Here is a 23,670-nt window from a genome sequence, read left to right as displayed (position 1 = left end):
CAAGCGCCGGGGGACGGGGCGGCGATCGGCCGGTTCATACTTGTAACTGCCCGAGTTCCGGAAGAGGAAGGGTTTTAGGTTCGTTGTATAAGGGTGAAAGAGAACACACGCTCGACTCGGCAAAGAGCTGAAAAAAATTCACGCGAGATGTCGAGAAATGCGGCGTCGCCTGCTCGTAGCTCGACCAACAACCGACGCACTGCACAAACCGACGCACTGCACAAACCGACGCACTGCACAAACCGACGCACTGCACAAACCGACGCACTGCACAAACCGACGCACTGCAGCAGGCCGCGCCGGATTTCAGGCGACGCACTGCACAAACCGCGCCGCGAACACGATATTGCAAAGTCGACCAGCATAGGATGGCCAGCTGTCCACTCTCCTATCGCCTGGGCGCGCGGGCGCTGCGAGCGGCGCAGACCGTGCAATGCCAGACGCTCTACGCCGTCGGCGGGCTCTATGGCAACATGCACGCGCTCTCAGCGATCCGAGAGCGCGCAGCACAGGAGCTAACGCCGCCGACGCTAATCTTCAACGGCGACTTCAACTTCTTCAACTGCGAGCCCTCGTGGTGGCACGATCTCAACCGCGATATTATGCGCAGCCCGCGCCACATCGCCACCGCCGGGAACGTGGAGGTCGAGTCGTCTGCCATCGCGCCGTCTGGCTTGGGCTGCGGCTGTGGATATCCAGCGTACGTGTCCACCGGCGTGGTCGAGCGATCCGATCGCATCGTCGCGGCGCTGCGGGCCGCCGCCGCCGCCGCCGCAGCCCCGGAGCTGCTGGGCTGGCTCCGCGCGCTGCCCTTGGCGCTGGTCGCAGAGGTCGGTGGCAGGCGCGTCGGCATCGTCCACGGCGACGTGGAGAGCCTGGCCGGCTGGGGGCTGGGCGTCGAGGCCATGTCGCCGCCCGATGAGCCGCTGCGCGCTGCGCTCGGCTGCGGCGACCCCGCCTCGCAGCAGTACCTGCCGCCCACGCCACGCGAGACGGCGCTCGGCTGGATGGAGGAGGCCGAGGTGGTCGGGCTCGTCTGCACGCACACCTGCCTGCCGCACGGCCAGGCCTACCGCGACAGCCGGGGCGGCGCCGCCGAATGGGGACGCGCCGTCTTCAACAATGGCAGCGCTGGGATGCCCAACTTCGAGGGGCAGCGCTTCGGCCTGATCACGCGGGTGAGCGCCGACCTACACGCCGTGCCGCCCGACTCGCTCTACGGCGTCGCCGCCGGCGGGCTGCGCTTTGATGCGCTGCCTGTGCACTACGACCACGACGGCTGGATGGCCCAATTCGAGGCGGTCTGGCCAGCGGGCTCCGACGCGCACGCCTCGTACCACGCGCGGCTGCTCCGCGGGCCGGGCGGCTTCACGCGGAGGCACGCGGCGAGAGAGGGCGTGTCTTGAGCCGCCGCTTGTTATATCATACATAACGACCTATGTGGGAATAGCCGCCATGATGAAGTCCAAGTCGCAACCGTAGATGGGTGAGTCTCGTCTTCTCCGATCGCCATTTTCTTTTCTTTTAGCCAGAGCAACGCGTGATGAGGAAGGATGAGAGAGATGTCGAGAGGGCAGAAAGCCGTGAAAGAATTGGGTCTTGGCACAAAGAAGGATTACGTAGCTGTATCTACCGTCACAACTCAGCTGCTCCCTTGTACTTCTTACCTGTGAAGCTGTCTCTGCGCGATTTCGGCCGGGGTTGTGCGTTTATGTGAAACCCATCCCCAGGGCCTCCAGGGCTCGCACCTCAACCTCTCACAGACCAGCGCACAGCGCCATAGGACGTATTTTCTTCTCAATAACAAGGCTGTGAACAGCGTCACGAGTTCGACCCTCGTCTGTCAAACCACCCACTCCGTTGTCCTCCAACACGATGGGGGGCACGAGCAACCCCAGCGAGGAACAGCTCGCCCTCGTGACGGCTCGCGTCATCGAAATCGCCTCGGCGATCAGCGAGACGGCCGCCTCACTCGACGGGAGCGGCTACTTTGAAGACAGCGGGTTTGACGACGAGGAGCGCGGAGCGGCTCTGTCCGCGAGGCTCTTGGAATACAGTAACGCCGAGGAGCTCGACCCGAACATCGACGACCACCCGCAGCCGCGACGCATGGCCCATGGCGCGCTACCTCCTCGAAAATGTCGAATTTGAGGTCCTCCAGGCGCCGCTCCCGAGCGCCCTCCTCACTATACCGAAGGAGGTGGCTGACGCAAGCGAGGGAGCTGGCCTCTCAAAGGGCGTCAAATTCGGCGCGACGCTCGCCTTCGTCGCGATGCTCTTTGTTTTGGCGCTGTACAGAGATGCCGCTGCCTCCGTCTCGGCGAGCCTCAGTACATCCGCTTCGAGCTCGGGAGCGATGACGCGCGCGCGGCCTTCACATCTCCACCCAGAACACCACAGCGGCACGCCCGCCACGGGAGGTGCCGCGGGCGGGGGCGTCAGCAGCGGCTTGGGCCACGGCGTTGGAGGCGGGAGGACCACCGGTGCAAGACCGCCAAGGGCGGGAGCAGGCGCAACGGGACCAAGCTGACGCGGTGAGGGCAGGCACTTGCCACTCATGTGCTAGATCAAGATGCCGCGACACCGCGGCGACACCCACCTCACGCGTCCAGGCACTCGGCTCCCGGGGTCGCGGCGGACGCGTGTTAGACACCGCGGCGCGATGGACCAGCGTGCGGCGTCCGGCGAGACGTTGGCGCGAGAGAGAGAATCAGAGCTAACGAGAGAGGGGGAGGTGAGTACGATTAACTTCACACAATAGCCGTAACAAAAACAACTAAACTGTAAACTAAAAACTCTTGCACACATCACACACATGCGACATGCCTCTGTACCTCCACTGGCCACTGGCACTGGCCTGTGGCCATGTTGCCCGTGCCCCCCTCGCCCGACGCCCCTGCGCCTGCCCCCTCTCTCATGCCACATGCGACTCAAACGTGGTGCTAGTCCCCCGTCGGGAGGACGACCGGGACTCGAGCGATCATTCCAGCCGGCTGCAAGCACCCACGGCTCTAGGACCCATCTAATTTGCGCTTGTTCGCACGCCTCGCCTTGCGCCTCTCCTTTCGCCGGTCCTTCCTGCCCGCCTCCTTGTCGGCGGGCCCCGCCTCGGCCGTCCCCAGGGTTGTCGCGGGTGTCACAAGCACGGGCTCGCGCGAGGCCGCGAGAACCGACTCTTCCGCCTCCGCCTCCGCCTCCGCCTCCGCCTCCGCCTCCGCCTCCGCCTCCGCCGCCTGTGCGAGCTCTGTCGCCGCCAACTCCGCAGCCGCCCTCGCTGCCTCCGCCTCGGCGGCCGCCTCCGCAACCTCGGCGAGCCTGCCCATCCGCGCCGCCTCCGCCGCCTCTCCGGCGACAGCCGCCGCCTCTGCCGCCTCGCGCGCCGCCTAAAGGACACGCCCGCGACAAGTGCACGAAGTGGCGTGACTGCGGCCCCTCGCAGCCCCTCTCGCCACCTCCGCCGCAGCGCGAGCGCCCTCCTCCTCCTCGCGCCTGGCCGCCTCCTCCGCCCGCCGCACCGCCTCGGCAACCTTCGTGCGAGCGACCGCCGCCGCCGCCTCCGCCTCCGCCGCCTCCGCCGCCACCGCCACCGCCTCCGCCGCCGCCTCCTTCTCCTCCGCCTGCGCCGCCGCATCCGCCTTCCTCCCTGCGATCCTCCTCGCCGCCCGCTCGACCACCGCCGAGAGCTCGCCCTCACTCGCCTCAACCTCGCTCTCCCTCTCCTCCTCCTCGGCCGCGCCCTGCCCGTCTCCAGGCCCTGCTAGCGACCTCACCCCCGCCACGGCCACGCCTCCCACTGTCACCGCCAGAGCTGCGCCCAGCGCAGGGCTGCCCAACGCAGGGCGCAGCGCCTCCACGACCGCGCCCTCGCTGCCCGCGCCCTCCTCTGGCTGCGACCGCCGCCCCTGCTCCAGCCGCCGCTCCTCTGTCACCTTCCCGTCCACCCAGGCGGTGAAGTCGTCGATGCCATCGGCGGCCGCGCGAGGCGCCTGCGGGCAGAGAGCGAGTGGGCGCCGAGGCGCGAGATGGGCGTTGCAGGGAGGGGGCGGGGCAAGGTCTCTCGGAAGTGTCTCGGAGGTGCCCCGCGCCTCGGCCGGCGTCGGCGACCCCTCCGGCAGGGGCGAGGCCTGCCTTGTGACGGATGCTGGCGCCTCGGCTGGGGCTGGGGGGAGGTCCCGAGGAGGGAGCTCAAGAGGCTCCAGCGCCGGGGCAGCGCCCCCCTCCGAGCTGTCCGCGCCAAGGCTACGCCGCAGCGCCTCGGAGAGCGCCTGTTGCTTCTCCGCCAGCTTGTCCAGCTTCTCCGCAGTCTCGCGCTGCTCCACGCCACGCACGCCCTCCCCAACCCACGAGGAGAGTGGCAGCGATGAGAGGTCTGGGAGCGTCGGGCCTCCTCCGCCGGCCGAGAACAGGACGGCCGCGGCGAGAGCGAGCGGCACGAGTCCAGCGGCGAGGGCCGACGGCGCTGCGGGCGGCGCCGCTGGCGTCTGCGCCGGCTGCGGCGTCGAGGATGGCGGCGGGGAGGCGGACGTTGCCGCCTGCCGCTGGCCAGGAGCCGGGGCGGTGTCGGCGTCGGCCAGAGCATCGAGGCGAGCCTCGAGGTCGGAGATCTTTCGGAGCTGCACCTCCGCGCCCAGCTTTTCGACGCCCCCTCCCACCGACCGCACCCATCCTGGCACCTCCCCCTCCTCCGCCGCGCCGCGCGAGCCGCGCATCGCGACGCGGAGCCGCTCTGCAAAGCTGCTGGGCGGCGGTGGCGGGAGTTCAGCATCATTGTCAGCCTCGGCCTCCGCATCGATGACCGGCCCCTCCAACGTCGCGGCGGGCCGCACCGCCTTGACCACGCCGTCGCCAAGGACCGCAGCCCACGCCTGGATGCTGAGACCGACCTCTCGCGCCTCTCCTGAGGCGACGAAATTTTGGAGCCGGTCCCGAGCGGCCGCCGCACCGCTGGCGGCGGCCTCGCTGGCACCTTGTGTCAGCTCCTCCGCGGCACGAGCGCGCTGGACGCTGGCGAGCTCCTCCTCAGCCGCGCGGACCCTGGCCTGTGCAGCCTCCAACTTCGCCTTAGCCAGGCGCTGCGCAGCCTCGACAGGCGCTCGTGAGCCGCGCGGCGAGAGATTTGGAAGGAGGCGCTTCCCCGCGTGCGCTGGCGCGAGGAGGAGGCACAGCGCGATGAGATTGCGGCAGGAGTTGCGGCGGCGACAGCGGCGGCACGAGATCGGAAGCATATATACATTGGGATGAATGTGATTGCGAAAAAAAAACTCCGGCGGCGCTGTCCCATCTCCTCATCTCTTTCCCGCCTGGGCGGCCGGTGGGCGGGGCAGCGGGTGGGCGCGCGGTGCGGCGTGGCGTGTGAGTGTGTGCGACTGCTACGACGGACCGCTCAAGGGACCATTGGGTTTGTACTATTAACAACGAAAGGCGCTCTCAAAAAAAAAACACCCGGGCCATATGCCTGCTCTATTTATTTATTTATGAGGATCCCTAGTCGTGCATGAATATTCTCGACGCCACGTCGCGCACGATCCAGTCGACGCCGTGCGCGAGGCCGCTGCCCGTGTAGGCGGAGCAGGCTCCGATCCGCCAGTGGCGCGTGGTGACGCCGTCGAGCTCGAGCGCCTCGCGGATCTCCTCGGGCGAGAGGGCGCCCTCGATGTCCTGCTTGTTCGCAAAGACGAGCAGCGACGCGCCGGCGAGGCGCTCCTGCTGCAGCAGCATGCGCAGCTCCGCGCGGCAGTCCTCGAGGCGCGCCCGGTCCGACGAGTCGACCACCCAGATGAGGCCTGCCGCGGCGAGGCAGGGGGCGTGGCGAAGCAGAGAGGGGGCAGAAACGGGAGAGGCCGGACAGGACATAGAGAGTGAGAGGGGAGCACGGCGAGGCTCGAGAGGAGCAGGGCGAGCACCGTCGGTCTCCTCAAAGTAGTTGCGCCAGTACGAGCGCAGCGACGTCTGTCCGCCCACGTCCCAGATGTTGAGGCGGAATCCCCGGTACCTGAGCGTCCGTCCGGGCCGCTCTTAGCGCCCGACCATAGCAAGGACAACCACATAGCTGCTTTCCACCGCCGCCACCACCACCGACGCCGCCGCGCCGCCGCCGCCGCCGACGATGCGCTCAGCTACGGGCCGCTCGGGGCGGCGCACTCGAGCGTCTTGATGTTGAAGCCGAGCGTCGGAGCGATCGTGTCGACGTCCTCGCCGTTGAACTTTTTGACGATCGTGGTCTTGCCCGCATTGTCCAGCCCGAGCATCAGCAGCCGCATCTCCTTCTCCTTCTCCTTTTGCTTCTTGAGGATGGTGAGGAGCCCCATGCCGCGGGCACCGGCGGCGGGCGGTTTCCGATCTGCGGCGGCAAGGGTAGCGGCGCCCCGGCGCGAACAACGCCTGGGGGCAACGCCCAACGGTGACCCACGAAAGAAGAATTTTATGGGAAGAAGAATTAACCCGGGGGGAACGAAAAACGGGTTGCCCGGAAGGGCGATATCACGGCGGCCTAACTGTGCCTCCGTGCGCTCGCCACATACCCCCTGCTGCCCGAGGGTCGTGTGAGCTCTTTATTGGGCACATACAGAGGCGGCCGTGGGAAGCCACCACGATCCACGTTCCCTTCAAATTTCCCGCCACCGAGCTCCGGAGCGCGCTCTGCACGAGCTCCTGGGACGCGGTTTCGTCTTTCGATCCCAGATGGTCGTCGCACGTCGGCGCCCCAATGAGGTCCGCCGTCATAGGTGTAGCACGCCACTAGACACACTGCCTCCAAGTTGAGCGGTGGAAAATTGTGACGAAGCCACGCACCGAGGCGCCGGCGTTCCTCTGGCAATCTGCCACCGACAGCAACACGCCTTTGATCACCGGCAGCGCTTGCGCTCCGCATACTCTCCAGAAGCTGTTGGTTGTGTGGCTGGTGCCACATGTTCATGTACATGTACATGTAGCTTAGGTCGCGGTGTGCCGTCTTTTTCGCGTGCCGGAGGTGGTAAAACCAATACACCGCCACGTCAGTACAGCTACAGCTCAGGTCCGAATTCACACGACGCTTTTGTTCAAATTCGAGCGTCGACCTTGCGCGTGCCGCCGGCCGCGCCGGCACTAGAGATGTCGTCCGCTTCCCGCAGCAGAGAAATCGAACCAGACCGGGGGAAAGGCGGCGGGTGGCGCCAGCACGCCCCCCAGCCCTTGCGGGGGCGGCGACCCGAGCGGCACCAGCCTGCACACACCCATCAGCTCCTTCTCGAGCAGGCGGTTGAAAGGTGCAAAGAATTCGCGCAGCTGCGCCAACGTCGCGGAAAACACCGCAGCCGATTCTCCCTGCTCGCTGGCATTCCGCACGCTCTGTGAAAGCGTCAACTGATTCGAGGCCGTTTGCGCGATCTTCGACAGGCGTGCGAACGGTGGCGTACTCAGCCCAAGGAACCCCGCAGTGGTTTTCAAGAACCCCGCAGTGTGCTTCGTAGATGCCGATTAGAAAGGCGCCACAGCCGCCAAACGCTCGCAACCACTCTCGCAGCTGGTAGGCATAGAGCGAGTCGATCGCCTATTTCTTGGCGATTCGATTCGGGGGTTGCATGCAGAGCAACAGGGCATGCTACGGGCATGCTACGGGTCGATACTGCCACGGGGCGGACTGCTACGGGCATGCTACGGGGCGGACTGGTGGGCTGCGTGTAGGCAGAGCAGGCACACCGCGCCCCTGGAAGAGTATGACATATTGAGGAAGCTCTCCTCGGAAGCAAGGGCTGGTACGGCCTTCGGCTCGGCGCACAACCTCTTCCCCGATCCAACATGTGGAGGGCGAAGCCACAACCAGCTGCCCAGCGCTACGTCCTCGCCGGCCATGATCTCCCGCACGCGAGCCATGCTGCGGTGGGCAACCTCGCGGAACGCCATGGCCATAGGTAGACCGACCAGCGGCTTCCAGCCACGCGGTCTCCACCAATGCCGCTGCTGCTCGAAATAGCGAAAGTGAGACGCCGCGCGAGCCGCCGGCTCGCGCAGCACGAAGATTACACGGGGGACGGGTGCACCGCCACAGGCGTGGATGCTGCGAGGAGCCCACGCATCCTCTCCCATGTAGGAGGGCCACTTGATGCCGATGCTTTTGCCCCCGCGGCACGCTTCGGCACTGTGAAGGCGGTGGCGATCGACAACCGCCGAGGCCACCATTCGCTGCACCTTCGCGGAGCCACCCGCAGCCGCCGAGGCCACCATTCGCTGCAACTTTGCGCAATGGCTGTGGAGCCACGCCGGGCTGCCCGCAGCTCCTGAGGCGTCCAGGTCAATGCAGCTCTCGTTGAGGGCAAGCGCCCAGGTGAAGGAGAACGCCGCCTCGCGAGGATCGACGGCGGCGCTGGGAAGCCGGTTCAGCCAGCTTGCGAGGCTGGAAGTGCCGGATTTTTGCGCCCCGGCGATGTAAAAGGCCGGCGGGCATAGGTGCGGCGGTGACGCGCAGCTGCAGTTGTATTCTCGTGCTCCTGGCGGATATCCGCAGGGGATGAGAGGCCCACCCGTTTGGCATCGAAAGAAGCCGCGACACCCGGACACCCAGAGCTCGTCCTTGCGGCATCCATAGCTGATGCCAAGCTGGCACTGTGCGGTGCTCGTCTGCTGAACCAGCTCGCACTCAGAGGCTGCTTTAGGGTGCGAGACTGCAGTTCGTTGTCCACGCATGCCCTTGAGCCCGTCGTGCATCCAAACAAGAAGCCACAAAAAACAAATGCATGCGAGGCCACCAAGCGAGAGCGAGAGAGAGAAGAGGGGCGAGATCCTGGGGGGTTGGCTGCCACGAAGAAAACAGGACCAAAGCAGTCATCATGTCATCGCACCACCACGGGTGCATATAGGGCCGGTACGTCTACATAGCAGCACGGCCCACGTCTCACGCGACGAAAACGCTCGGTCAAAAAGAATTTAGTCTTCCGACGACCGATCGAAAGGAAAAAACAGTTCCCCCGGTCAGGCAAGACCCTGTGGGGTTGGGCTGCCACGATGCCACGAACACAAACACAACTCTGTCCTCATCGCGCCACCACCTTTGGCAGCACAAAGCCGCGCCCTCACCGGACGCCCGCTCGCGCCGCCCGCGGACCCCTCTCCCGCCAAACCCGCCCCTCTCCTAGCCCCTCCCAGTGTCCCAGAAGCCGCCACACAGGCCTCGCCTCGCCTCGCACCAGCCCCCCAAAAGTAGGGGGGCGATTTCTGGGGCTCCCAGGCCATTCCGTATCGATTTCGGATTTTTTTTCCGGCGGATTTCTCCCATTTTCTTTCTTTTTTGCCCACACAGCCGGCCGGGCTCTCCTGCTCAGCGCGCTGTCTCTCAGATGTCCGCCAGCTCTGGAGCCGCTCCCTCGCGGCTGTCGAAGCGCTCCTCGTCCCAAGCGATCAGGTAGCCCAGCCGCATCACCTCGACCGCCCGCTTGCGAGCCGCTGTCGGGAAGAGCTCGTGCGACTGCGGCGACCACTCCGCCGCCTTGAGGATGAGCCTGCCCACCTCCACCGCCTCGGCCGCTGGCTGCAGGTTGGCCGGCCTGAGGGAGGGCAGGGTGTGTTAAAGAGAGGATCCGGCGAGTCGGGGAGAGACCATTTCAGTGCGCGCCTCAGTGCGAGTGCCTTGGCCTCGCCCGCCACGCGCACGCCGAAGCGGGCCGTCGAAGCGTTGGCGGAGACGACGACGCCGATCTTGCCGTTCATCGAGGGCCGCGAGACGAGAGAGCGGATCTCGACTGTGGAACCGACTCCCGCAACAGTCGGATCCGACTCGCTCCACGAGCAGAGGACGCGCGCCCGCTCGAGGGCAGAAGGCGCGCCGGCGAGCGGGTCGGCGCCGCCGCGCAGCAGCGCCCGCGCCCGCTCGACGGTGAGCGCCTGCGGAAGAGGGACAATGGGCGTGAGGACAGCGCGCTCACGCCTTCGGCCGCTAGTCTCGGGCACGCCTCGAGATGCTGGAGCGGCGTCCAGCCGCGGCTGGCGACCAGCCAGGCGGCGAGGTCGGCGTGGCCTTCTTCGGTTGCAACCTCCTCGGGCGTGCCGAAGGGCGTAGCGGCGCGGGAGGCGCCGTAGGAGGAGAGGAGCTTGGCGATCTCGAGGTGGCCGTCCTGGCACGCCGCGTACAGCGGCGTGACGCCGTTCTGCCGGGCTTGGTTGACCGCCGCGCCAGCCTCGAGGAGCAGCCGGGCGCTCTCGAGCTGGCCCTCCTGGCACGCCATGAACAGCGGCGTGCAACCATCGTTCATCGCTTGGTCGGTCGCCGCGCCAACCTCGAGGAGCAGCTGGGCGATCTCGAGGTGGCCCTCCTGGCACGCGATGAACAGCGGCGTGGTGCCTTGCTCATCGGCCTGGTCGATCGCCGCGCCGGCCTCGAGAAGCAGCCGGGCGATCTCGAGGTGGCCGTTGAAGCATGCCATGATCAGCGGCGTGGCGCCGTTCTGCTTGGCTTGGTTGATCGCCGCGCTGGCCTCGAGGAGCAGCCGGACGCACTCGAGGTGGCCCTCCTGGCACGCCATGAACAGCGGCGTGGTGCCGTCCTTTTCGGCCTGGTCGATCGCTGCGCCGGCCTCGAGGAGCAGCCGGGCGATCTCGGGGTAGCCCTTCTGGCTCGCCATGAACAGCGGCGTGACGCCGTTCTGCTTGGCTTGGTTGACGGCCGCGCCAGCGTCGCGCAGCAGCCGGGCGATCTCGAGGTGGCCGTTGAAGCATGCCATGAACAGCGGCGTGGCGCCATCCTGCTCGGCTTGGTTGACCGCTGCGCTCGCCTCGAGAAGCAGCCGGGCGATCTCCGGGTGGCCGTTCTGGCACGCCATGTACAGCGGCGTGATGCCTTGCTCATCGGCCTGGTCGACTGAAGCGCTGGCCTCGAGAAGCAGCTGGGCGCACTCGAGGTGGCCGTTCTCGCACGTGACGAGCAGCGGCGTGGCGCCGTCGGCCCTCGCTTGGTTGATGTCAGCGCCAGCGTCGCGCAGCAGCTTGGCGCACTCGAGGTGGCCGTGCTGGCACGCAATGTACAGCGGCGTGACGCCGTCCTTGTCGGCCTGGCCGACTGAAGCGCTGGCCCCGAGAAGCAGCTGGGCGCACTCGAAATGCTCCTCCTGGCACGCAACGTACAGCGGCGTGAAGCCTTCAGCGTCTGCTTGGTTGACCGCCGCGCCTGCCTCGAGGAGCAGCCGGACGCATTCGATCTCGCCGTTGAAGCTCGCAGCGCTCAGCGGCGTGGTGCCGTCGTCCGTGGGCTGCTCTATCGCCGCGCCCGCCTCGAGAAGCAGCTGGGCGCACTCGAGCTGCCCCGTCTCGCACGCGATGAACAGCGGCGTGACGCCGCCGTCAGCAGCTCGGTTGACCGCTGCGCTCGCCTCGAGGAGCAGCCTGGCGCAGTCGACGTGCCCCCCCTCGCTCGCGAGGAGGAGCGCGGTGGCGCCGCCGCTGTCAGCCGCCCCGACGCTCGCGCCGCCCTCGATCAGCAGCCGCACCGCCTCGGCCTGCCCGTGCCGAGCGGCCCAGGTGAGCAGCGTGTCCTGCTTCTCGGTGTCGTGCCGCGCGTCGAGCTGGGCCGCGAGCGACGTGCCGTGCGTCCCCTCCCCGGAGAGGAAGGCGCGCAGCGAGGCCAGGTCGCCCCGAGCCAGGTCGGCGAGCTGGGCTGGGAGGATGGCGCCGCTCATGCTGAAATGAGCGAAAGTCGCGCAATTTCTTTTTACTTATGCAGCGCTTGTCTGTCGTTCTCCACACCGCCGTGGCGTGGCAGACGGTGAACGAGCTAGCGTGCGGGAACAGCGGCATTGTGCACGGTGCTAAGTGCATTGCCGTTCTTAACGGAGTCGCTTAGGCGGCTCCGGTGGTGTGCCGGTGATAGTACTAGCACGCGCCAGTTCGCACCTGTGTCGAGCCTGTGTGCTGTGAGAGAGAGTTCTTTTGTTTAAATTCTTTTTACTGTATGCCATGCGCGCGGACCACGCTTGCGTGGATACGTGGCTGGCAGGCTGACCCGTGTGCGGGGTAACCCGCGCACGGGGAAGCTTCACGGGTTCGAGTCGTCAAACATTAAGCAGCGGAGGTGTGCCGAGGGGGGCCGGGAGGCGGGAAGCCGTCGTCGCCCGGCGCTCGCTGCTTGCAGCACCAATGGCGATGGCGCTAAGAGGTTCCTCTTTTCCGCCCCCCCCCCCCCCCCCCCCGCAAGGCGCGCGACACACACACATTTTTCCTCGAGTCTCGTGAAGATTTGGACCTTTGCGTCTTGGGTCCGGTTGTGTTTTTGTGTTGCCTTTTCTACTGGGCTGGGTTTTTAGGCATTGTGGGGTTGGCACTCCCATCGACCCTCATGACCTCCTGCGGTCTCTGAGATGGACACCAGTGGGTGTGGGACCACAGCCAGGATACATTCGAAGGCTGGGTAAGCAGTAGAGGTCGATACTCGACGCGTCCCACATGGTCTGTGTCGCTGTCGGCACGCTGTCGACAGGCGGACGTCGAGCGACACCGGTGGCAGTGCCACCCAGGAGTGGTCGGGCGGTCTCCCGTCATGAAAGAGCCACCATGTGATCCGTATGATGATTCCTGACAACCGCCTCAGTCAACTTTTGTCACAGTTCCCGCTCTGAGAGGAGCTGCGGGTCAGTTCGACAGCTGGAGCTGTGTCGCCGGCGTGCGGCGGCCTGCCTCCGGAGGTGCCTCTGAGGTGGACATCTTTTGGTCACCGTGAGAGAACGCGTTCGAATTTTCACTCCGGAACTTCAACTCTGCACGCGCACCGGCCAGGGCTACAATAGTGCCAGTGAGGCGGAGGCGCGAGTCGGAAGGCCGCGACCGTCAAGGTTCCCCCAATTTTCCTACAATCGCTGTGAACCCAGCCACGTAATCCGGCGAACACGCTTCTATCAGCCTTCCTCATGCACAATGTTGCCGTTGAGCTACGAGGCTGCAACCCGTCGTCATTTGAGTTTGCTGCCAGCCACACACAGCGCGTTCCTGCTGCACGAATGGTTGGACAGGTGTGAACAACACCTCGTGGGGGCGGCACCGCAGGCGTCCATTGAGGGGTCCAGGTGATAGGAGATAGCCCTGGGCGGACAATCCATACGCCTAGTTGGACTTCAGATCGCCCGATCGCGTCCCGGTGAACTGACGTCGGATTTGTGACGCCGCCGCACCGCGCCGCGGCCGGGCAGGGGCCCTCTGGAGGCTGAGGATGGCCGTGGCGGACCTAGACGAGCTCTGGGAGGTAAAGTGTCAGTGTGATCTGTGATCTGTGAGGGTCCGCCCGCAGGCGCATTTTGTATACCGAGGCGGTGCCCGGTGCCGAGCGCAGGCAGAGCCCACAGGTCGGACCTTAAGACAGCACTGTATATATTGTAGAGGCTGACCACGTGCACAATATCTCTCACTCTAGCTAAGCCAGGGGAGGCTATTCTGGGCGTCCACACGGCTTGCACTGGTGACCCTCAAAGCGAGCGAGCGCGTCCGGCAGAGCGACTGAAGAATCGATGCATGTTTTGCCCTGCTGCGCGCTGCCGCTGTCGCGCTTTCCGCCTTGCGAGAACTCCTGGCCTTAAATAAATAATAATACGGACACGCCAAACGAGCCTGCTATGCTGTTATGAATTCTTTTTTCGACTGCGAATGCAGTTTCTTTTCCTCGCATCTTCTCACTTTTCTTGCCCATGGCGCCCCTCGTGCGGACGCCACCGGTTTCGGAGCGCCTCGTGCTGATTCCAGCCATCAGCAAAAACAGCACGACTGGCTTCAAGAACGTGAGCTACGACCGCAGCAGAAAGAAGTTCCAGGTGCAGGTGCGGGATGGCGACAAGCGTGTCCACCTCGGCTGCTTCGACACCGCCGAAGAGGCGGCCACCGCCTACGCTCGGTCAGAGTACGGCCGCGCCGACGCCGCCAAGCAGCTGCAGCCCCGCGCTGCTCCCACTGCCGCCGGCGCCGCGGCGATACTGCAGGCGGCGAGGGAGGGCCTGACTCTCACCGCCAGCAGCGGCAGCAACAGCGGCTACAAAGGCGTGACCTTCTACCCGAAGGAGCAAGGCCGCAAGAAGTACCAGCTGAAGGTGACGGTTGGCGGCAAGTCGGTCGGCCTCGGCATGTTCGCCACCGCCGAGCAGGCGGCGCTCTTCTCCGCCCGCAGGGAGGCGGGCAGGGACACCGGCAGCGATCTCACCGCGCCGCCGCCACCGCCCCCGCCACCTGAGCCTTCCTCTGCTGCTGGCGCCGAGGCAGTCCGGCAAGCGGAGAGGGAGGGCCTGACTCTAGCTACGAGCAGCAGCAGCAGCGGCTACAGGGGCGTTTACTACCGCCCGAAGCAGGAAGGCAGCAAGAAGTACCAGCTGTCGGTGACGGTTGGCGGCAAGCAGCTCCACCTCGGCTACTTCGCCACCGCCGAGCAGGCGGCGCTCTTCTCCGCCCGCAGGGAGGCGGGCAGGGACACCGGCAGCGATCTCACCGCGCCGCCGCCGCCGCCGCCGCCGCCCGCGCCTTCCTCTGTTGTTGGCGCCGAGGCAGTCCAGCAGGCGGGGAGGGAGGGCCTGACTCTAGCTACCAGCAGCAGCAGCAACAGCGGCTACAAGGGCGTCTACTACCACCCGAAGCAGAAAGGCAGCAAGAAGTACGAGCTGAAGGTGTCGGTTGGAGGCCAGCCGCTCTACCTCGGCATGTTCGCCACCGCCGAGCAGGCTGCGCTCTTCTACGCCCGCAGGGAGGCGGGCAGGGACACCAGCGATCTCACCGCGCCGCCGCCACCGCCGCCGCCGCCTGCGCCTTCCTCTGCCGCTGGCGCCGAGGCAGTCCGGCAGGCGGGGAGGTAGGTCGGAGATGGAGGTGGAGGCGGCTGCCGCAGTTGCGCGGCTGTCAATGCGGGTGGCGGCGAGGGCGGCGGCGGCAGCGGCGGCGGCAGCGGCGGCGCGGCCGCGGCGGGAGACCGCGAGGCTGTGAGGGCGAGGGACGTGGCCGCCAGCCACAGGCGCGCCTGGGAAGGGTCAGAAGGTTGAGGGGGGAGGGGGAGGGGCGGGGTCAGGGGCGGCGGGTGGCGCCGGGTCGTAGCGGTCGGTCGCGGGGAAGGAGGGCCAGTGTTGCGGGAATCCAGGGAATCTAAAGGAATCTAGAATCTGTGGGTCCGAGATTCGATCTGGGACCTGAGCCGCTCGGGACCAGCTGCACATGACCCGGGGCCACTGCCATGTCGCAGACGACTGCTGGATCGGCCGTCGCTGCGACCAGCCGTATCAAGCCGTCTTTCTCTTGGTAGTTGGTTTCACTGTGAGTGAGAGTTGTTTTGTTTAAATTCTCTTTCACAGAACTGGGCGAAGTTCCCATATGGGAACCACAGCCGTTTAGGGGTTAACCCTCGTGTTGCATAGTGTCGCTGTTTTCGAAAGGCGCTGACGGCCCGGCGCGTACCGCGCGACGCCCGCGCTACCCGCCACCAGTGGCCCCCCTCTCGCCTCTGTTTTCTGTTGGTTCTGTTTTTCAAAACGCCCGCGGCCCGCCCGCCACCCCGAGGCGGCTCGGCGGCGGCCCCCCACACTCACCCAGACGCCAGAGATCAAAAAAACGCTCGGCCCTAGCGCCGGGGGGGGGGGGGGGGGGACAGGGGGGACACATACGCCCTCAGCTGTCCTGTCGTCCGCTCCGGCGTCCGGGCTCCGGCAGCTCTACTTCGGAGTTGGGTATATGTCCCTACTCGATAGAGCGGTCCCGCCGTAGCTCGCGCATAGAAGCAGCAAGCTAGGCAGAGGCCGCACATCGCGTTCGCTGTATACGTTTTACCCAAAACCGGAACCAAAACACGAATCTCCAATCCAAGAAGGGATGAAATCCCTTATGGATATAATCGCCAAATTATCTCAGGAACATAGTGTGAATGCCCGGGAACAGTCCCTTTCCTTGCTTCTCCCCACGAGCCCACGACACACACAATCGGCGACTTTTGAACACATTCATCTACTTTGCTCGGCGCTACCCTTCAGAACATTATACCTAGGCAAGGAGCCGAGCACAGAGAGCGACGCAGCAGATAGCGATGCACAGCAGAAGGAAAAAACGAAAAAGACGATGGCCCTGGACGGGGGAGGCGACGAGTGGAGAGTAGCCGCCGATGGAGAGGCGACGATCGGCGGGGACGCATGGTGGGGGAGTGACGAACCGGACACGCTCGGACATGGGCAAGAGATAGACGACCTAGTGGGTGGCGGGGAGTGGAGGCGAGGTGCGCCGCAAGCGGTACTCGACAACGTCGCGATCGAGGAGGAGATCGGAGGGGCGGTACAGGAGATGTGGACAAAGGGAGGAGGAAGGGCGGGATACGAAGAGATCGGGAGGAACGACATTGCTCGCGACCCCGTCCTACGACTGTATCTGAGGAGCGACGAGGCGGAGGGCGCAATCCGGAGCGCGCCGCAAGAGCGACTACACGACCGAGAGGGCGAGAACGAGATCGTGATGGACGAAAGCGAGTGTCGGATCATGCGAGAGCGGGGAACGAGCACGACGTGGAGGGCGAGGGACCTGGCGTGCCGCCTGCACAAGTGGCACCACTTCACAGCGGCGGCAGCGACGGACGCCTCGCTGAAGGAGACTCGAGACGGAAGGCTAGCATCGTTCGGGGGATGGGAGGGCGTGCAGCCGAAAGAGGGAGATGACGATACACAAGAGACCAGGGCACAGATTCACGAGCGAATAGGACGGAGAATATGGGGAGGCGCCCTGCCGGGATCGTGGGAGATTGTCGACGCCGAGATGTACGCCATTTACAGCTTCCTGCGCACGAAGGCGGACGAAACAGAAACGACCCTCCAGCCTCACCGATGCCTAGTAATGTCGGACAGCGAGACGGCGCTCAAGGAGATCGAACGGGCGTATCGGGGGCGGACACGCGGCGAGACAAATAGGAGCGCACTCAATGCGGCGGTGCAAGCACAAATCGACATTATACAGCGCCACGGAGGGTACGTGATTTTCATCTTCACGGAGGGGCATGCGGGCAACGCGCCCAATTCCATGGCGGACGCGGCGGCAAAGGCACACCTGCGGAGCAGGGTAACGAGCGCGTACGAGATGGACCTAGCACGACACGTGACGAACAGGGCATGCATCTACATGCATGAGGAAGAGGGGCAGGCGCCGGAGATCCGAGACAGGAGGCTGTATCAAGAAGCGAAGGAGAAAATTGGGCGATGGGTACGAAAGCGGCTGGACGGCGGGCACGCAGCGCGAAAGGGAGGAGACGACAACGTGTGGAGGACGGTAATCAAGGCGACGGGGACGATATCAGGCGACACGAGATACGAGGGAGACAGAGAACGGGGTCCAAAATCGACCCAGCGCCAGCCCGAGGCCTGCGGGGAGAAGGCGAGGCTAAGGCTGGTACACGGCATGCGGACGGGACAGACCCGAGGTATAGAGCACGGGAGGCGATGGAGGGCCAGCCTAGAGGCAGAGGCGTGGCAGGACGGGTGGGACGAGGAGGGAGGAGGAGCATGTGCCGATGGGGCTGAAGGTTGCTGGCATCCTGGATGTTGCAGGACAATAGCTAACACTAGGCACGTCCTATGCGCCGAGTGCGAGGCGGTGAAGGGGGAGAGGAGGGAGCACCACCGGGCGATGAGGAAAGGCGCGGCGGACGTGCTCAAGGCGCTACGATGGACGCCGCCGAAGTCAAGGAGGCGGACACTCGCCCACACCGCAGAGTGCGAAGCCCAGGCGCTCGCTGTACGCGCCATTGCTGGGGCGACGAAGAGATGCGCGGGGAGAAGGGAGAGCGACGAGGAATGGGAGGCGATGGAGCAACTGCTAGCTGGACGACTACCCGAGCCGAGTGTGATGGACCAGGACCCGCCAGAAGACATCATGAGGGAGTATGACACACGGGTGGTGACTTCACTCAAGGCACTGCAGCAGACGGCGGCATCAATAATCAAAGTACGGGAAGGGAAGAGGAAGGGACTCGAGGCGGAGAGGAAGGAACGAGTAGCCGCGGAAACAGAACGCCTGAGAGAGGGACAGAAGGAAAGGAAGGAGAGGATACGAGAAATGGAGTGGGCGGCGAATGCGTGTATTTGCTGGCGACGGAGGCGACATCGACAACGTGATGCCGAGGAGAAGGAAAGGGAAGAGGCAGAGAGACGCCTCGAAGCGGGGAGAGGCAGAACGACGAGAGCGATGGGGATGACACTCAAAACGACCCACTGCGAGCTCGAAGGCGAAGGCCAGCGCAGGAAACGCGGTGATAGGAACGACGATGCGGCGAGCGCCGGAGGGAAGCGACGACAGCGAGGGGACGAGGACGGCGAGCAGAGAGGAGAACAGACGGCGAGCGGCGCACGCGAGGGCGACCACGCAGGAGAAAACAGACGGGACGAGGGGAAGGAAACGCGGCCCGCCAGGAAGCGAAGGCAGACGGCAAGATACGTCGCCGGACCAGCGACAGGAAGCGCAGGAAAACAAAAAGAACAAGACCAGGAGCATGGAGACGAGGGAAGGCGCGAGGCGCTCCGCCGACAAGCAGCAGAGGCGGCGGCGAAAGTAACGACGGCCATGCTAACGACGGGCGGCACGGTGGAAGGGGCGAAGGTAGGCCCCTCTAGCATAGCGGAAGGGGAACTCGGCCTACTGGCGACGAGGAGGCTAGAGAAATTTGAGGTGTGTAGCATCTACACTGGGGAGATCTTCCGGACAGGAACGGCGCAGCCACCAGAGACAGTACCAGACGAACTATCACGACACACGGCAGCAGGGGGGACGCAGCTGGATGGAAGTGACGACGAGAGCGGGGACGACTTTGACAGCGTCGCGGCGCGGTGTAACTTCGACTGGCCTGCAGCATCGAATGAGCCGAAACGAGGCACGAGGGCGACGCACTTCGTACGCTACGAGGAGATACAATTAGGCAAGGCAGCTGCGCAGGTGATGGTCCTGTTTGCAGAGAGGGGAGTCAAGGAAGGCCAAGAAATCACATGGTCATATGGGGACTCATACAGGAGCCACCGCAAGGAGATGGGATACAGGGCGGGGACCAGGGCGGATCCGAACGCAATAACACCCCAGCAAGCGCGGACGGCATTCGCGAGATACTGCAAAAAGATAGACGTGACGAAGGAGGAGCTAGCGTGGAACTTTGGATGCATATCGGCAAGCCAAAATAACGAGCAGGAGGCTGTCCTGGTGCGTGAGCTAATCCTGAGCAACAATAAGCGACTGTACCACGGAGCACAGAGCGCAGCAGACAGGACGGCGGCGACGGCGGACATGGCAGAGACGAGTGTGAAACAAAGGGCGGCGGGCATGGAGGGCGGTAGCGACGGGGATGGAGACGGTGACGGTGGCGAGGGAGAGGAAGGGGGTCCATTAACACCAGACAGCGAGAGGGGCAGGGAGGAAAGGGGGAGAGAGGAAGCCAACGCGACGTGCGCAGAGGATGAGGATATAAACTGGGACGACGCAGCGGAGGGGATAGGCGAGGGAATCGAGGGACCGGAGGGCTTTCGCGACAGCGACGATGACGACGAAGAAAGGGGAGGGGACGGAGGGGCGACACGCAGGAGGAGCGAAATCGCTAACGGCCCGAGCAGAGAGGGCGACGGCGGGGCACGAGGGAACAACGGAGACGCTACCGATGACGCGAACCGAGGCACGGACGCCGGCGGGGACGGGGAGGGCGACAGCGACGTCGAGGTTGACGCAACCGTATCGAGAGCGCCACCCAAAAAGGGGCGGACAGCCATGGAGGTCACCGAATGGAGGGCGAACGGCACGATGCGAAAAGGCAGGGCGAGGCGGATGGAGAAAGAAGTGCCGAGAAGGCCATGGTGGAGGGGAGGGACGGGAGGACGAAAGAAGGGCGAGGAGGACGAGCGGCCCGCACAGACCGCGAGCAGACAGCGCCTGCTGGCCATTTCGAGACATTCGCCAAGAACGCTAGCTACATGGGAGGGCTTCGTGAAGGATGGATTGAAAAACATTCGAACAAAGAAGAGGCGACGGGAGGAACCGGCGGAGGATGCAGTGACGTGACACACACACACACACACACACACACACACACACACACACACACACACACACACACACACACACACACACACACACACACACACCGCTCACCCACGCGCACTGGGCCTTGCACTTTGAATGCCGTGGGGCTCCTGTCGTCAGACGTGGAGACGCGAGGGTTGCCCCCCCTTGCCCCACCACCTCGCGTGTGTGTGGAGAAGTTTACCTTACCTTACCTTACCTTACCTTTGCCTTCGCGACGACCGATGTCGCCAGCCGAACTACTGACCCTCGAAGCTCGATCGATCGATGGGAGGTTGAAGAGTTGGTGTCTGAGGTGATCACCCGCCTGTATAGTGCGCCAGATAGGGGGCCAGCTAGCTCCGCACGCTTGCCGCCATGCCTGACCTCGGCCCTGGCCCGGGGGGAGGGGCGAGGGGGGTGAGGAGCTGGTGCGGGCACAGGTGCGCACCGGCGGGGCTCTAAGCGCGGCCTCCTCGGGACAAGTGTTCGCATCACATCGGGTCAGATGCATGTCTAAGTATTTTGAGGTGAGTATCGTCATCGGAGGGCGTGCGGGCACACGTGAGAAGGGGGGGGGGGGAGGGGAGTGGCGTCGTCCCACCTCATTCAAGGGCGACGAGGTCGAGAGCACGAGGGTCCTGCGCGGGCGAGAAGGCGGCGGAGCTCGTCATGAGACGGGGAGGGAGGCGACTGGCGAGAGAGGGAGGCAGACGCAGAGGGGCGGAGGGGGCGGGCGGGAAGAGGTCCTCAGTCGATGGGTAGGCCGGTTTGCCCAAACTAAAAACAAGCTTTAGGGGGGGGGGGGGAAAAAGAAGTTGGTTTTCTTCCTCGATCCCGTTTGGGGGGGGGGGGGGGGGGGGGCGGGCGGGCGGGGACGCGGCTCAGCATTCGTGAGATTCCGGTTGAAGCGAACTCGTCAGAATGTGGGATCAGTCGAGGGAGCTGTCGATCCTCCTCGCCGCGGGGAGGGGGGATGCAGGGCGGGGGGAGGGGGAGGGGTCTGCGAGGGGGGTCGCTCTCAGTCTCATTAAATCAGTGTTGGTTGTAGCTCCCATGGTGCGGGAGATAGGCTTGAGATCGTCCTCGAGCGATGGTGCAAAGAGGAGGGCGCGGGAGGAGGAGAGGGGGGGAAGGGGGGGGGGCAGGCGCACGAGAAATCCATCGCAAAGTCGCGCAGCCGTCAAGACGCCGCGGCGAGCGAGCCCGCCGTCGCGCGACGCCTCGCCGGCCGCGGTTGCCTCGCGACCGCCTCCCCTCCCAGCTAGGTCGAACTCAGCCGAGGGTCGTGCCGGGCGGCCGCCCGCCCGCCGCTCGCACGTTTGCGCCTGCGACGTAGGCCGCGTCTTCGGAGGCGAGCCAGCAGACGACGCTCGCGATCTCGTCGGGCGTGCCCATTCGGCCGAGCGGGATCTGCGCAGAGGCGAGGGGAAGAGGGGGTGGGGGCAGGGAGGGTGTGAGCGGCGCGGCGCCACTTCATCACGCACTACGTCGGCGACCTACGCGCGGCTAACACCCTCTCTCGCCCGCGCTCCTGCGAGAAGTCAAAGGTTTGCGCCGCGTCAGCCACCAGGTCGGTGTCGGTCATGCCGGGAGAGACCGTGTTGATCCGCACGCCGCCCTCGGCGAGCGGGCGGACCTGCGCCGGGCGCAGAGGAGGGGGGTGGGTGGGTGGGTGGGTGGGGGGGGGGGGGGGGCAGCGGAGGCGATGAGGGCGGCGGCTGGGCGGTGAGGGCTGTCAAGGCGGCGGCGAGAGCGCTGGCGGTGAGAGCGCTGGCGGTGAGAGCGCTGGCGCGGACCAGGCCGATGGTCAGCGAGTTGAGCGCGCCCTTGCTGGCCGCGTAGAGCAGGGGCGAGCCGATGTAGGCCGAGCCGGACGAGACCTGCACGATGCTGCCTCCCTGCCCGCCGTGCTTGGTCGACATCCGCCGCTCGGCCTCGCGGCAGCAGAGGAGCGGGCCGACGACGTTCGTGTCGCAGACCGCGCGCAGCTGATCGGCGGTGGCGACCTCCTGCAGGCTGCCGGCGGGGCCCAAGACGCCCGCGTTGTTCACCAGCACGGCCAGCCGCGAGGACGGGCCGAACGCGGTGTCGGCCACCTGCGTGTAGGACGTGGGGGCGGCGGTGAGGCCGGTGTCGGCGGTGGGGTGAGCGAGGACAGCGGCGAGTGAGAGGCGGCAGGGAGAGAGAAGCGGCCGTGCAGCAGGAACCTCAAAGAGACGCACGACGTCCTCCTCGCGCGAGACGTCAGCACGGACGGTGACGGCCCGCCCGCCGCAGGCCGCAATCTCCTCGCTGACACTCGCAGCGGACGCGTCGTCCGAGCGGTACGCGACGACCACGCCGTATCCACGCGCCGCGAGCTGGCGGCAGCAGGCGGCACCGATGCCACGGCTGCCTCCGGTGACAACAGCCACGGGAGCGGGAGGGGCCGCCGCCATCGACGGCGGCCCGCTGCGAAGCCCGCCAACTGCGGAGGCGCCGGCCAGCGACACCACGGCCGCGAGGCCGGCTCTTCTGTAGAGCAGCATGACACACCCAGTGGAGGGCGCCTGAGTCTAAATTTAGTGCGGTGTGAAGTGTTTATCTACTGCATCTTTAGCGCACTTTAGCGCAAATTTAGCGCAACTTTAGCGCAACTTTAGCGCAAATTTAGCGCAACTTTAGCGCAAATTTAGCGCAAATTTAGCGCGAGTTCACTGCGACTTTACATCCAGATTTAGCGAGGTTTAGTGCGTCTTTAGTCCAGCCGCGCAGTAGGATCCAGCCGCAGACCCTCGCTGGGCCTCCCTCCCCCTCTCCCCCTGCAGTTCCCTGCCCACTCGCAAAAGTTCCCCGTCCCATCCCCAACCAACCGAACGAAGAAGGTTCTTCAGCTGAATGAATATCAACCTCAAGGGGGTGCTTTCCGGGTGCATGGCTGGGGCTGGATCCAACATGCTACGAGTACACGCGTATGTAAAGCTGCTTGCGGTGACTACATGGATCATTGCCATTTGGCCGTTTCTGTCCTCGTGGTCTGGATCCTTCATCCTTTGGTTCAACATTGGCTTTGAAATTCCAAGACCGACCCTCACCTCTACTCTATTACAGCTGGTGGTCACGGGCACAGCATGGGTTGTGCGGTCGGAGGTGGTGCTTGCGGTGGCGCATTCAACTGTGCTGGTCCTCCTCTCGGGAATCGGTTATGTGCCGGTGTCAGTCGGGAGATCTTGCTCTGGAGGGCTGCATATCTAGCCTCACTGGGTCTGGGAGCCTGCCTTTGGGTCATGAGGGCAGGGGCCAGGCATCTCCTGTGGTGCATTCTTGGCAGCCAAGGAGCAAAGCACGCGGCCCTGGCTAGCTGTGGTGTGGCTGGGAAGCCGTGCTAAAGATGCGTGCCGCACTAAAGATGCGGGACCCACACTAAATGTACTGCAGCTGCCCGCACCTAAAGTGAACTAAATGTGGCGCTAAATTGGAGATAAAACACACTAAATATGTGCTAAATATGTGCTAAATATGTGCTAAATATGTGCTAAATATGTGCTAAATATGTGCTAAATTTGTGCTAAATTCGCGCTAAAGACGCACTAAATACGCACTCGAACACGCACTAAATAGCGCACTAAACTATCACTAAAGTTCATTCACACGCACTAAATTTAGACCCAGGCGCCCTCCCCTAGTCACGAGGTG

At 64.9% G+C, this 23,670-nt stretch overlaps 7 protein-coding genes across 7 annotated transcripts; 2 read left to right on the top strand and 5 right to left on the bottom strand.

Moving 5' to 3' along the window:
- Positions 1-368: 368 nt before the first annotated feature.
- On the top strand, positions 369-1,406 carry EMIHUDRAFT_110396 (Hypothetical protein; the record flags this gene model as incomplete). The annotated part of the gene is made up of 1 exon (XM_005788528.1): positions 369-1,406. One exon carries the CDS (start codon positions 369-371, stop codon positions 1,404-1,406), a length of 1,038 nt encoding a protein of 345 aa, XP_005788585.1.
- A 1,605-nt stretch (positions 1,407-3,011) lies between these two features.
- On the bottom strand, positions 3,012-5,225 carry EMIHUDRAFT_110395 (hypothetical protein; the record flags this gene model as incomplete). The annotated part of the gene is made up of 3 exons (XM_005788527.1): positions 3,012-3,383; positions 3,453-3,986; positions 4,620-5,225. The coding sequence occupies 3 exons, from the start codon at positions 5,223-5,225 to the stop codon at positions 3,012-3,014; spliced, it is 1,512 nt and encodes a 503-aa protein (XP_005788584.1).
- A 259-nt stretch (positions 5,226-5,484) lies between these two features.
- On the bottom strand, positions 5,485-6,308 carry ARL2 (ARL2, ARF-like GTPase; the record flags this gene model as incomplete). Its single annotated transcript, XM_005788526.1, has 3 exons — positions 5,485-5,783; positions 5,904-5,992; positions 6,142-6,308. 3 exons carry the CDS (start codon positions 6,306-6,308, stop codon positions 5,485-5,487), a joined length of 555 nt encoding a protein of 184 aa, XP_005788583.1.
- Positions 6,309-7,086: 778 nt separating this feature from the next.
- EMIHUDRAFT_226728 (hypothetical protein) lies at positions 7,087-8,685 on the bottom strand (the record flags this gene model as incomplete). The annotated part of the gene is made up of 4 exons (XM_005788525.1): positions 7,087-7,329; positions 7,412-7,531; positions 7,681-7,743; positions 7,819-8,685. The coding sequence occupies 4 exons, from the start codon at positions 8,683-8,685 to the stop codon at positions 7,087-7,089; spliced, it is 1,293 nt and encodes a 430-aa protein (XP_005788582.1).
- A 326-nt stretch (positions 8,686-9,011) lies between these two features.
- On the bottom strand, positions 9,012-9,520 carry EMIHUDRAFT_362629 (hypothetical protein; the record flags this gene model as incomplete). Its single annotated transcript, XM_005788524.1, has 2 exons — positions 9,012-9,049; positions 9,311-9,520. A coding segment is annotated over one exon (210 nt), but the record flags the coding sequence as incomplete, so codon positions are not given.
- A 4,120-nt stretch (positions 9,521-13,640) lies between these two features.
- EMIHUDRAFT_110392 (hypothetical protein) lies at positions 13,641-14,789 on the top strand (the record flags this gene model as incomplete). Its single annotated transcript, XM_005788523.1, has 1 exon — positions 13,641-14,789. The coding sequence occupies one exon, from the start codon at positions 13,641-13,643 to the stop codon at positions 14,787-14,789; it is 1,149 nt and encodes a 382-aa protein (XP_005788580.1).
- A 5,397-nt stretch (positions 14,790-20,186) lies between these two features.
- Positions 20,187-22,512, bottom strand: EMIHUDRAFT_423335 (glucose 1-dehydrogenase). The gene is made up of 6 exons (XM_005788522.1): positions 22,203-22,512; positions 21,792-22,091; positions 21,509-21,631; positions 21,147-21,405; positions 20,597-20,633; positions 20,187-20,386 (listed from the first exon to the last, which is right to left on the bottom strand). Exons 1-4 carry the CDS (start codon positions 22,431-22,433, stop codon positions 21,268-21,270), a joined length of 792 nt encoding a protein of 263 aa, XP_005788579.1. The 5' UTR covers positions 22,434-22,512; the 3' UTR covers positions 20,187-20,386; positions 20,597-20,633; positions 21,147-21,267.
- Positions 22,513-23,670: the final 1,158 nt, after the last annotated feature.

This window comes from Emiliania huxleyi (genome assembly GCF_000372725.1).
Source record: "Emiliania huxleyi CCMP1516 chromosome Unknown EMIHUscaffold_134, whole genome shotgun sequence".
Classification (NCBI taxonomy): domain Eukaryota; phylum Haptophyta; order Isochrysidales; family Noelaerhabdaceae; genus Emiliania; species Emiliania huxleyi.
Note: the sequence above shows the minus strand (reverse complement) of the source record. Positions and strands in the feature narration are given on the sequence as shown.